The 13,413-nt window shown below is 40.0% G+C and overlaps 1 protein-coding gene across 2 annotated transcripts in view; it reads left to right on the top strand.

Moving 5' to 3' along the window:
* KHDRBS3 (KH RNA binding domain containing, signal transduction associated 3) overlaps positions 1 to 13,413 on the top strand; it is a gene marked incomplete at both ends in the record, with an annotated part of 181,516 nt that overhangs the window by 128,122 nt on the left and 39,981 nt on the right. For both annotated transcript variants that reach the window (XM_080695126.1, XM_080695125.1), the window contains one exon: positions 12,309 to 12,391. In XM_080695126.1, the coding sequence (XP_080551252.1) occupies positions 12,309 to 12,391 (83 nt within the window). The remainder of the gene's footprint in view (positions 1 to 12,308; positions 12,392 to 13,413) is intronic.

The raw sequence follows: 13,413 nt of genomic DNA, 5'->3' as shown, positions 1-13,413 counted from the left end.
AATTGGATAAAATATTTCCAAATGCTATATCTGAAGGTATATTAATATTCCAACTAGAAATCCTAAAAATTAACAACAATAAAGGCAAACAATACAACTTAGAGATAGGTAAAAGACTAACATAAATAATGAATCTCCACAGATAACCAATCTTAGTTGTCTGTTGGATGGAAACTCTTGTTTCTCTGGTTCTGGTGAGTGTTACCTATTTCTTCTTTGTAGTTAATCTCTTTGAGTATTTTCTCTAGTGCTGGTTTTGAAGACATAAATTCCTTCAGTTTCTGTTTGTCATGGAAGCTTCTTATTTCTCCATCTAATTTGATAGAAAGTTTTGATGGGTAGGAAATTTTTGGCTGGAAGTTGTTTTCTTTCAGAGTTTGGAATATGTTACTCCAAGCCCTTCTGGCTCTCATGACTTGGTTTGGGAAGTCTGGAGTGATTCTAATTGGTTTGCCTCTGAATGTCACTTGGCCCTTTGTTTTTGTTGCCTTTAAGATTCTCTGCTTGGCTTCCACATTGGTCATTTTGACAATTATATGGCGTGGGGATCCTCTTCTCCGATCCTGTCTAAAGGGAGTTCTATAAGTTTCCTAGATCTGTGTATCAACCTCTTGCTCTATATTTGGAAAATTTTCTGCTATTACTTCCTTGAAGAGATTGTTGATCCCTTTGGTATCACTTTCTTTTCCCTCCTCTATTCCAATTATTCTTAGGTTAGCTCTCTTAAGATGGGCCCATATTTCTTCAATGTCAGATTCCTGCTGTTGGATATTTTTTTCTAGATTAGAAACTATGCATTCATTTTTGGATTGCTCATCTTCTAAGAGCGAGATTCTGTTCTCCATGTGGTCTAATCGGTTGTTTGTGCTTTGAATTGAGGCCTTTACTTCATTAATTGCATCCTTTATCTCTTTTTGGCTCTCTCTGAGTTCTTTTCGAAGCACCTCTATTATTTCTACAGTTATTTTCCTGATTTGATCTTCTAGAAATCTCTGATTTTCTGTTTTATCAGGTTCTGATGTTGTGGGGTTGTGCACATTCATTACTCCAGTGTTATTCCTCTTTCCCATGATTTCGGAGGTTTGTGCCTTCTCTGGGTTCTTCCCCTGGGTCACTATGGCTTCACTTAAGGTGCTCTGGATCTCGAGTCTGTATTATCTCAGACCTCACTACTCCTTTACTGGGTTGTATCACAGAGTCTCCGACCCAGGGAGTCGATAGAGGCTGCTTTAAACTATGAGGGGTGCCAGGTTGCACGTTCTCCTATGGTGTGATATCTCTGCCACCACCACTCCCTCACTGGGTCAAGTCCCAGGAGGCCCAATACTGCGATTTCTCCTCTGTGGCCCACAATTTGACTCACTGTTCTTGAGTACGCAGATGTAGCTGTACTGGACTCGGTGAATTCACTGCTGCTGCCGCCGCCGGTGGCAATATGGCGCCTCTGCCACGCCCTCGGCCATGAGGCTGGCGTATTTTTTCTTCTCTGGTTTTGATTTCCACTCTGAATCCCTGCAGCGTGTGCTGAGCTCAGCCACTGGGAGCTTTAAATGCTGTCTGTGCCGAAAGATCCCGCCTGGCTGTTCCGCAGCGGCTCACCTGGCTTGCTGTAGCCGTCCGTTGAGTTCGCCGCTGCCGCCGGCAGTATGGCGCTGCTGCCGCATCCTCGGGCGCGTGTGTCTCCTCTGTGGCCCTGAGCTCTGTTCTCAGTCCGCTTTCTCTCTGGAGCCTGGTGTTTTTTTTTTGTTTTTCTGGTGATGGTGTTTTCTGGCTATGAAAGGCGCTCTTTTTGTGGTAATGGAGATTGGTTGTTAGCGGGACTCTTAAGCCCCACTTTTCTCGGTCGCCATCTTCCCGGAAGTCCTGTCTTGTGTGTCTTTGACACAGTTCTTATCCAATTAAGGTAAGTTTGTTTTATTTAAAAACCTACTCTCAAACTATTAGGTCAGAAAAATCAGAGCTACCCAAATATTTGTCTTTTGTAGAATAAGACAAATTCTGAAAAATTCTATCAAATGCAATGTCTGCAAATATTAGGATCAGCTACTATGTCTTTTAAAGTACTGACTGAGCAAGATTAGCTTCCACCCTATTCACATTTGAATAAAGCCTTTAAGAAATATGTGTTTCAACTATTAATAGAATGTCTTTTCTCTCATTTCATATCTGAGGTAGAATTACATTTGTTTGGATTTTTCAAAGCTTCTCAAAATATAGTAAAAGAAAGAAAAAAGCAATGAGGTCAATCCAGAAATCGCATAAACAAGGGCAGAACAAACTGATTTTAAGTGGAAACTGAAGAAAATGATCTCAAACCAGATATCTCGAAAAGACAAGGGAAAGAGGGAATAACTGAATTTTGCTAAGTCCTTATTAATGTGACCTCATGCTGACGTCATCCCTGGGAGGCAGACATTTGCTAATGCCCAGTTGGCCAGGTACTGTCCTGAGCTTTGGGATAACCATTATGCACACAAACTCAGGAGGGGCTGACTTGGATACAGCCCAGCCTCCTCATTTTCAGTCATCTGAGGACTGGCTAGAGCTCGAAGTACTAGGAAAAAGGGCAGAGGTGAGGGGACCACGCGGAATTACCTGGAGGTCGTCAGTCCCAGTCTGGTGAGCACTGCTCGAGACTGCATGTCTGGCTCAGAGACATCCACAGGACAAAATTCCAGTCCCTAATGGTGAGGGGGGGGCACAAGTCAGATCGTGCGGGGCAGGAATGCAGGGGCGCACATCAGGTCCACTGTCGGCATTACAGAGGTTAACAGGCTGTTCGAGGGGACTGGCGAGGCACAGAGGAACCGAAGGCTTTCCTTTGAGGCTCAGCCAGAAAACTTTACTAGACATAGACAGCAGGCACCAGGCAAAGTAGCACTTGACCTGGAAGAGTCACTGCAGCCTAAGCCTGCGACAGAAATGAGATTTAGGCAGGGGCCCTGCCATTAATGGGATTGCCCTCTAAGAGAACATTTGCAAACATGAGAAATTACAGAAGATTTTAAGCGTAAAGATCTTTTAGCATATTTGAGCAGTACCAACAATGAAATGTACTAAGTTCCCTATCCCAGGTTCTGGAAGATTCTTCTAAGCATAATTCTAAACTTAGATGTCTGATTGAAGCAAATCTTCAATATCCCTTATATGATATATTATTATTATATTCTCTTATCAGTTACACTGTAGCAAATAATATATCCACTATTTCTTAAAATTCCTACATTAGCCTCAGAAAAATCTAAAAAAAATTTTTTCTATCAAAATTATGTAAATAAACTGGGCGTAGTGGCAGACTCCTGTAATCCCAGCATTTAGTAGGTGGAGACCAGATGATCAAGGTTCACAGACAGCCTCAGCTACTACTTAGTGAGGCCCTTTGCAAGTCAGTGAGACCCTGTTTCAAAATAAAGAATAAGGCAGGCCACGGTGGCACACGCTTATAATCCCCGCCCTTGGGAGGCTGAGACAGGAGGATCGCGCAGGTTCGAAGCCAGCCGCGCTGGGTTAAGAGACCCTGTTTCCAAATAAAAATATAAAATAGGTCTGGAATTGTAGCCCAGAGGTGAAGGGTTTCCAGAAACCCCAGTACCACCAATAAAGAATAAAAAATAGGACTGGGGGTGTGGATTGGAGGTATAATGCCCCTGGGTTCCATCCTCAGTACTGCAAAAAAAAAAAAAAGACGTAAGTAAGGAAAAAGCAACCCATCATTGAAAACACAGGAAGATAAGAGGATTAGAAAAGGAAGGAAGGAAGGGAAATAGAAAGAAAGAAAAACTACTAAAGCCAAGAAAGAAAGAAAGGAAGGGAAGGAAGGAAGGAGGGAGGGAGAGAAGAGGGGAAGGAAAGGGAGAGAAGAGGGAGGGAAACTACTAAGGTCGAGAAAAAGAGAGAGAGAGAGAGAGAGAGAAAGACTGAGCAGAGAGAAACAACCACTCCTAAATCCTCAAGTCCTCAGAAACCCCTGAGGTTCAGAGGCGCCCACCCAGCTCCATCTCCCTCTGTTCTTTCTCCTCGTTTGCTGATTTACTTTGTGCTTAATCTTGCGCTCTGGCTCTCAGCCAATGACTCCATCTTCTACCTTGCACTAACAATTGAACATCAAGAATCCCTGAGAAAAGCGGGGCTTAAGAACCCTGCTAACAACCAATCTCCATTACCACAAAATCAGCGCCTTTCATAGCCAGAAAACACCACCACCAGAGAAACAAAAAAAGTCACCAGGCTCCAGAGAGAAAGCGGACTGAGAACAGAGCTCAGAGCCACAGAGGAGATACACCGGCCTCACGCCCGAGGACGCGGCAGTAGTGCCATACTGCCAGCGGCAGCGGCGAATTATCCAGACGGCTACAGCAAGCCGAGGTGAGCTGCTGCAGAACAGCCAGGCGGGATCTTTCGGCGCAGGGAGCATCTAAAGCTTCCAGTGGCTGAGCTCAGCACACGCTGCAGGGACTCAGAGTGGAACTTAAAACCAAGAAGAAATACGCCAGCCGAGGGCGTGGCAACGGCGCCATATTGCCACTGGTGGCGGCGGCGGCAGCAGCAGCGAATTCTCCGAGTCCAGTACAGCTACATCTGCGTACTCAAGAACAGTGAGTCAAATTGCGGGCCACAGGGGAGAAATCCCAGTACTGTACTCCCTGGGACTTGACCCAGTGGGGAGTGGCGGTAGCAGAGATATCACACCATAGGAGAACGCGCAACCTAGCACCCCCCATAGTCTAAAGCAGCCTCTATCGACTCCCTGGGTCGGAGACTCTGTGATACAACCCAGTAAAGGAGTAGTGGGGTCTGAGATACTACAGACTCGAGATCCAGAGCACCTTAAGCGAAGTCATAGTGACCCAAGGGAAGAACCTAGAGAAGGCACAAACTTCCGAAATCATGGGAAAGAGGAATAACACTGGAGCAATGAATGCCCACAACCCCACAACATCAGAACCCGATAAAACAGAAAATCAGAGATTTCTAGAAGATCAAATCAGGAAAATAACTGTAGCAATAATAGAGGTGCTTCGAAAAGAATTCAGAGAGAGCCAAAAAGAGATAAAGGATGCAATTAATGAAGTAAAGGCCTCAATTCAAAGCATAAACAACCGATTAGACCACATGGAGAACAGAATCTCGCTCTTAGAAGATGATCATTCCAAAAATGAACGCATAGTTTCTAATCTAGAAAAAAAATATCCGACAGCAGGAATCTGACATTGAAGAAATATAGGCCCATTTTAAGAGAGCTAACCTAAGAATCCCATCTACCTCCTGCTTAAACTGCTGTGCATTTATTTGTAGGTACAGCCAGGTTTTTCCTTTTCTTTGGTCATAGTCTTCTTTATGCTTTCCTATATTTTTTTATGTGTTGTTCTTTGGTGAATAATACTTGTTACAATAGACGGGAGAGCAAAACATTCATGCCCATAGAAAATCCAGCAGAAAACCATGAAAGAAATCCGGTGAGAATTGCAAATTTAATGTAATAAAATCATCAGTATAAAAATACTGAAGTTACTAATTCAGTGACCTAAATAAACAACTTGGAATTTTAAGTAATTTGCTGGCATCTTAGTATCTGGCAGAACAATCAAACAAGAAATGGATAACATAATTCTAGAGTCAAGAAGTATTGCAGTGCTTTGTATTTTAGTAATTTTTTTCAACTCCAGGTACAATTTTAATTGCTTTTTTTTTTTTTTTTGCGGGTCTGGGAGTGGAACCCAGCGGCATTCAACCTCCGAGCTACACCTCCTGCCCTATATTTTAGTCTTCATTTTGAAACCAGGTCTCACTGAGTTGCAGAGAGCCTCACTAAGTAGCTGAGGCTGTCCACGAACTGTGATCCTCCAGTCTCAGCCTCCCTAATGTTGGGATTACAGCGTGCGCCACCACGCCCGGCTTCAGTCTTTATTCTTGAAATAAGGCATATTCTTTTCATACTACTAACAATTTGCTGAAGAAGCCACCATCTCTACATTTTGCCAAACTAGATGCACAAGTCCGATGAGGACCTCCAGCTCTCCCTCTGCGAATGATGCCCCCATAGAGAAACATTTCTAAAACACGATTGAATCGAGTCCTTTGGTACCCAGGTCTGTCTTGCTTACTTTGGTCCTTCATGAAGTGCTCTCTGAGTTTCTTAGCTTCTTCCTTCCCTCTTTCATTTGTCTTACACTATACCCACGGCAGGATGTTTGTCTCCCTGCATGAGAATCTACTGTTCTTTCCTTCTGCCTAACTTGATTTTTCAACGAATCCTCACCAACACCAACGCCACCACCACCACAACTCTTGCCTTTCTGTGCTGAGAAACTAAGTTCCAGCCTTGACACTCATGGGAGGTTTCCTTCCACTTCCTTTTCCCAGCGGGGCTAGTCCGCCCCCTTCAGTGCTTACCTTTGACATGTTGAACTGCTGCTGTCTCCTTGCTTGTCTGCTCTCTCTCCCATGCCATCCCATGCCAATGAACTCATTAGACTGTGTCGATCTTTTCCATCCAAGGCACCTCACAAAGTGTCAGAAATTGGTTAGGTGCTATGTAAAGAGTAAAGAAAACATTGTTCAGGGGATGCCGACTTCTAGTGATTCATTAATTTGTAGGAATTTGTGTCCGCATTTGGCTTCTTTCCTAATAACCAAAGCCATCTCTGTGATCTGTTACTGATAGAATCCTCCTCCTTACATCTGACTATCGGAAGAGTACAGCATGCTGTTAATTTACCTTTAGCGTCTGCAAAGAATACTGTGTGTATGGCTTGCTCTGTGCATTGCACTATTACTCCTAACTTTTGTTGTTCCTCTCCCCCAAGTTAATGATTGTCCACTTATATTATAATAAATGTTAATTCCAAGATGTTATTTTCAAGTTCATTTAAATATTAAGTGAAGAGTAATAAATCCAAAGTCACTGTGTAATTAAACCTGGAAACTCAGAATCATGTACATGTTAGAATTAGTACTTTCATGGACTTAAATGTCACTGACAGACATCTTATTTGAACTTACAGAATGATCATTTTTCTACATTTTTTAAAAATTCCACAGTATTTATAAATAACCATAGTGTGCTTATTATTATATGCTTATTATTATGCTTATTATTATATGCTTATTATTATTATATATATGCTTATTATTATGAAGTATGCCCCAGTAGAAACTAAAGGATGACTTCAGCTTTTGTTGGGTTGCCTTTTTACTGTTGAGTTGTGCTCTTTATAGATTCTATATACTATATAATCAGATATATGATTTCCTGATATTTCTTCTAATGCAGTAGATTGTCCTCTTTTGTTTTTTTTTGTTTGTTTGTTTGGTTTTGGTACTGGGGATTGAACTCAGGGGCATTCTACCTCTGAGCTATTCCCCTAGACATTTTTATTTTTTCTTTATTTTTTGTGGTACTGGAGATGGAACTCAGAGGCATTCTACCTCAGAGCTACATCCCCCAGCCCTATTTTTTATTCTTTATTTTAAAACAGGGTCTCACTGAGTTGCAGAGGGCCTCACTAAGTAGTAGCTGAGGCTGTCCATGAACTTTGATCCTTCTGTCTCAGCCTCCAAAATGCTGGGATTACAAGGGTGCACCACCATGCCTGGCTTATTTTTAATTTTGAAACAGTGCCTCATTGAGTTGCTAAGGCTGGACTTCTCAAACCTGCAATACTCCTGTCTCAGACTTCCAAGAACTGGGATTACAGTGTATGCCACCACTTTCTCAATAGTGAGTTTTTTGGGGTGTGACATGGTACTGGGGATGGAACCCAGGGGCATTCTACCACTGAGCTACACTGCCGGTCCTGTTTTAAGTCTTTGGTCTCAGTAAGTTGCTGATGCTGGCCTCAAACCTGTAATGCCCCTGTCTTAGCCTCCCAAGTCCTGTTATTACAAGCATGCACCACCACGCCTGGCTCTCAGTAGTAGATTTTGATGAATATAAGTTTTTAATTTTGGAGAATTTATCTGTATTTTCTCACTTCTAACTTTTTATTTTTTATTTTTATTTTTTGCAGTACTGGGGAATGGAACCTTGAGGCATTCTACCTCCGAGCTATACCCCCAGGTTTTTATTTTGAAACAGGATCTCACTGAATTGAAAAGGGCCTCAGTAATTAGCTGAGGCTGTCCATGAACCACAATCCTCCTGTCTCAGCCTCCCAAATGCTAGGATTACAAGGGTGTGGCGCCACGCCTGGCTAACTTCTTTTTTTGTTGTTGTTGCAGGTCTGGGACTTTTTATTTTTTATTTTTATTTTTTGCAGTACTGGGGAATGGAACCTTGAGGCATTCAACCTCCAAGCTACACCCCCTGCCCTATTTTTTATTCTTTATTTTGAAACCGGGTCTCACTGAGTTGCAGAGGGCCTCACTAAGTAGCTGAGGCTGTCTGCGAACCGCAATCCTCAGGTCTCAGCCTCCCAAATGCTGGGATTACAAGCGTGCGCCACTACGCCCGGCCTAACTTCTTATTTTTTAAACCAAATTCTCTTCTATATTTTCTTATCTACATTTGGCTGTTTATGCTTTTGCTGTCATATATAAGAACTCTAGTGAATCAAAGATGAAAAAGATCTATACCTGTGCTTTTTTCTAACAATTTTATATTTTTTCTCATATGCTTAAATATATAATATATATCCTGTCACTGTGATGAGATTTGAGTCCAAATTATTTCTTTTGAATATGGATATTTAGTTGTTCCACCATGATTTGCTGGAAATATATTTCTGTGTTCCATTAAATTGTCCTGGAACCTTTGTTGAAAATGAATTTACTCTACTCTCAGTTTTATTCTGCTGATATGTGTGTCTCTGTCAGTACTACAGCATTTTGATTAGTGTAACTTTGTAGTAAATTTTGAAAATAGGGAAATGTAAGACCTATCCTAGAGATTGAGATAAATGTCTATTTTGCTCTAATTCAGAGTGTTTTTAGATGTCTGTTAGGTGAAATTGTTTTCTTCAAAATTTCTAGTTTTTGCTTGATGTACTTAAGCAGTGTTGTTACACATGATTATGCATACATGCTTATTATTTGATGTTCTTAGTTAACTTTTTACCATTTAACTTTTTATCTGGTGGACATTTCTATCTTAAAGTCTATTTTGTCTGATAGCAGTATTATAACTACTTTAGCTCTCTTAGTTTCCATGATAAATCTTCTTCTGCCATTTTCTTTCAGCCTATTTTTATTATATTTGAATCTCGAGTGTGTCTCCTAAAGATAGCACATGGTTATATCACTTTTCTTCATAATGCCAGCTTCAACTTTTTACTTGACATGTTTCATTCATTTAATTTTACTGTCATTATTAATAAGGTAGGATTTGCATCTGTTATTTTGCCCCTTGTTTTCTCAGCCTTTAGTATATTATTTATCTTGCTGGCTTGTCTTTAGTGTATCTGTTTTTGTTACTTTTTGTTAGTGTACCACTCTCTTGTTGTTTTTCTAGATTTTTAATTTTTTAAATATTTTTTATCCCTGCCTTGGAAACTATAATTTCCACATTAATTTATGTTATACAAGGTTAATTTTATCAGTGCACAAAATTAATTATACCAATTTAGTTTCAACGATACACAAAAACTTTATTTCCTTATAGCTACATTCTCTCCCACCTTTTTTTTAGAACTGTCCTATAATTATATCCATGTATTTTATGCTCATCAACACAGATTTGAAATTGTCTCCATAAAGTTGTATTTTAAATGAAATATAGAAATAGTTATAATCAAAATTTACTTATATTTTCTTTGGTACGTAAATATTTACCTTGCTGGGCATGGTGGCGCATGCTTGTAATCCCAGCATTTGGGAGGCTGAGACAGGAGAATCATGGTTCGCCACCAACCTCACTTACTTAGGCCCTGTGCAAGTCATATAGACCCTGTTTCAAAATAAAGCATAAAAAAAAAATGGGACTGAGGGTATAGCCTGGAGGTAGAATGCCCCTGGGTTTCAACTCTAGTTCTGCAAAATAATAAATAAATAAATAAATAAATAAATAAATAATAAATATTTGCCTCTCCCATTGTTGTTCATTTCCCCCCTCTCTATTTTTTAATATGCATTTGATTTACTGTCTAATGAACTTTCACTTCCCCTAAAAGACTCCCTTTGGTATTTTTTTGTAAACCATATCTGCACTTGACATTTTTTTGTATTTGTTTACCTAGGAAGATTTTAATTTCTTCTTTTTGAAGGATAGTTTTGTTGGATATAGCGTTTCCTTCTTTGTTGTTATTGAATATTGAACTTGATTTCTCATGTATGCTAAGAACATACTGTAGCACTTAGTTATAGCCCTAGCCTTTGGATATAGAATCCTGAGTTGTCAGTCTTTTCTTTTCGTTCTTAAAACAGGATTTCCCATGTCTTTGGTCTCCATAGGTTTTGTTAGCAATTAACTGTTGATATTATTAAGGGTATCTTCCTATGTGATACAGCTCTTTTTTTGTTGCCTTTATCTTTCCATCTTTGCCTTCCAGCAGCTTGACAACAACTAGTCTAGACGTGGGTCATAGAGATTTTTCTTTTTAAGGATTATTAAGTTTCTTGGATGTTTGGTATTTTTTAATGAAATCTGAGAATGTTTTAGCCATTGTTTGTTCATCTATTTTTTTCTGCTCCTTCCTCTCCTCTCTGTGTGGGTATCTTATTATGCACATGTTTGCTAGTACAACAGGTCTATGATGCTGAGTTCATTTTTCTTCATTTCTTTCCTTTATTAAAAAACCTATAATCTCAATCCATCAGTCTTCTAGTTGACTGGTCTTTCTTCTGCCTAGTCATATCTGCTGTTGAGCCTCTCTAGTGAATTTTTCATTTCCTTTGATGAATTTTGCAAGTCAAGAATTTGTTATGGTTCATCTTTATATTTTCTAAGTAAATATTAATATTTTTTCTTTGGTGAGACATTGCTCTAATACTTTTTTCTACTAGTTGTTTATCAATAGATCCCTCACTTTTTTTTTTTTTTTGGTGGTACTGGGTTTCCTGGAAACCCTTCTACCTCCAGGCTACACTTCCAGACCTATTTTATATTTTTATTTGGAAACCTGCGCGATCCCCCTGTCTCTGCCTCCCAAGCGAGGGGATTACAAGCATGAGCCACCATGCCCGATCCTTGGCTGTATTTAAGATAACTGAATTAAATTTTCTGTCTAGTAGTTAATATCTCAGCTTCCTTAGAGTTTTTGACTGCCTCTTTTCTGCTTTTCTTTGCATGTCTATTTTAACATTTGACATTTACTATAATTTATTAACTTTGGAAATCAACTCTCTGATTTTCTGTTTAGTGACTTTACCAAAATAATTCTGTAATTTATTTTGTGTTTCTACTGAAGTCTCTGTATTAGTTTAAGGTTCAGCTTTCGCCTGGAGGGAAATTTCACCAAATGCCTCGCAACTTCCTATTCTTTGCCAAGGGGTTCTGATGTACATCGGCACGCACCAATGAATTTATATTCAACACTCCCCCAGTCAGTTTACAACTAGCTCTGCCTTAGCCTTTATTTCCTGTTTGCTCTGAGTCTCAAGGTCAGCCAGGAGAGGGTTTTGGGCCTTTCTGGGTGTGGAGGTTGCACTGTGCTTGGGCGTGGCCTTCTAGGTTCCCAGGAACATTTCAGAGTGTTTTAAAGCCTGTGTGGGCATTTCATTTTCCCCTCTTTTTCTTCCAAGTGTTTTTGGTTAGCCTGTTGTTTGCCCAGTTTGTCTCTACTACCCAGGCAGCTGAAATCTAATTATTTTTTCCATATTCCCCTAGGGAATAAACTTGTTTCACAGGGTGAGCTCCATGTCAGGTCAAACAGTAGTCTGGGAATGGGGCTCTGAGAGGGCTGCCCCATGTCCTGCTCTTGCAGTGGCCTCCGTGTGTCTACCAGTGTGCCTGTGGTTTACAGGCCTCCTGACGGGGGATTGAGGGAGTAGGACAACGGAAAAGTATCACAAAGATTACTGTTCTTTTCAGGATGCACCCACTTGTCAAAATAAATAAATATATAAATAAATAGATTAGTGACTAATTAATCAATGTTTCCCACATCACTACGTTCTCAGGTCAGTTTTTAAGTCCTAAAAAAGGTGATCCTCACCATCCACACCCCCGCCCCCCCGCCCAAATCTCTTCGCTTTTATGAGATTGTGTGGTGGCTCCTACTCTACCTTTTGCGCTGAAATCACTCCCATATATTTTTACATTGTAATTAGAAATATAGTTAAATTTTACCTGATATAATGTTAAACCACTAAGAGCAAGAATGATTCTCTCCAGAAAGTTCTCTGAATGTCTTTGTACTTCGGTTATATTTTAGGACTATGATGATGGATATGGTACTGCTTATGATGAACAGAGTTACGATTCCTATGATAACAGCTACAGCACCCCAGCCCAAAGGTAAGAGTCAGTTCTTGCTACCGCCCCACAAAGGACAGTGTGCCCTTCCCCGTGGCTGTGTTCCGGGAACCTGTAACAGTCAGCCAGTGAGGATAGTTTGACATTCTCTGTCGTGAGTTTTGTTTCTTCTAATTAGAGAAGCACTATCTGTCTTATCATTATTGCCTCACTCAGATTTACAGTGGCATTAAAGCATTCAGGCTTGGAAATAAAAGTTGAAATCTTATATATTCTAAAAATTAGACTTAATCATGCAGTCTGTTCCGCAGGGGACGGGTGGCCTCAAAGGAGGTGACTGTTGGGTTCTAAAGCCACAGATCACAAGGGAAACGCGTGCGTGTCCTGCCTTTTCAGTGCCTGGAGAAGGACGTGCTGGGAGTTTTGTTCCCTAGCTGTAGTACTTTTCAGCCTCTTAGCATCAGTGCTTCTGTTTGCAGTAACTTCAAATTTCTCATTGTTTATAATAAGTTGGTTCTGATTCATTTCTAAAGAAGTATTTACCCAGAAATAAGTATTATCAGAAGTGAAAAAAGAGATTTATAGTTGATTCTTCTGATAATGTCCCTTGATGTTCATTGATATATGAAATCAATGTTTATTCTGCTCAGAATGTTTTCCTAAATGCCTGGAAACCTTCTGCTTTATATTTCTATAATTCTAAGTGGAGGATAAAGATAGACATACAGAAAACAAAATACCGTCTTTATAGCAGTTACGAAGCATAAATAAATACAGACTATGTGATTATTTTGATGAATCATAAATTCACTTTTGAGTTTATGTGTTGCCATTCGATCTTTGAACACGCAGATTTTCTTATCTCTTAACTTTGATACTGATGTAGACATTAATCTTTAAAAATGTTCACTTTTATTTATTAAAAATTATTTTCTGTATACCTTCTGTATAAGTGAAAACAATTAATTCACCATCAAATTTGGACCAACAAGTGATCTTTTTAGTGGTCATTGTGCGTCCTGTTTGTGTCCTTTGATGTGCTCTAGGTAGAGACGCTCCTGACA

The sequence above is a fragment of the Muscardinus avellanarius genome (genome assembly GCF_963383645.1).
Source record: "Muscardinus avellanarius genome assembly, chromosome: 4".
NCBI classification, from domain to species: Eukaryota; Metazoa; Chordata; class Mammalia; order Rodentia; family Gliridae; genus Muscardinus; species Muscardinus avellanarius.
The sequence above is the reverse complement of the archived record's forward strand: the minus strand, read 5'-3'. Positions and strand labels throughout refer to the sequence as shown.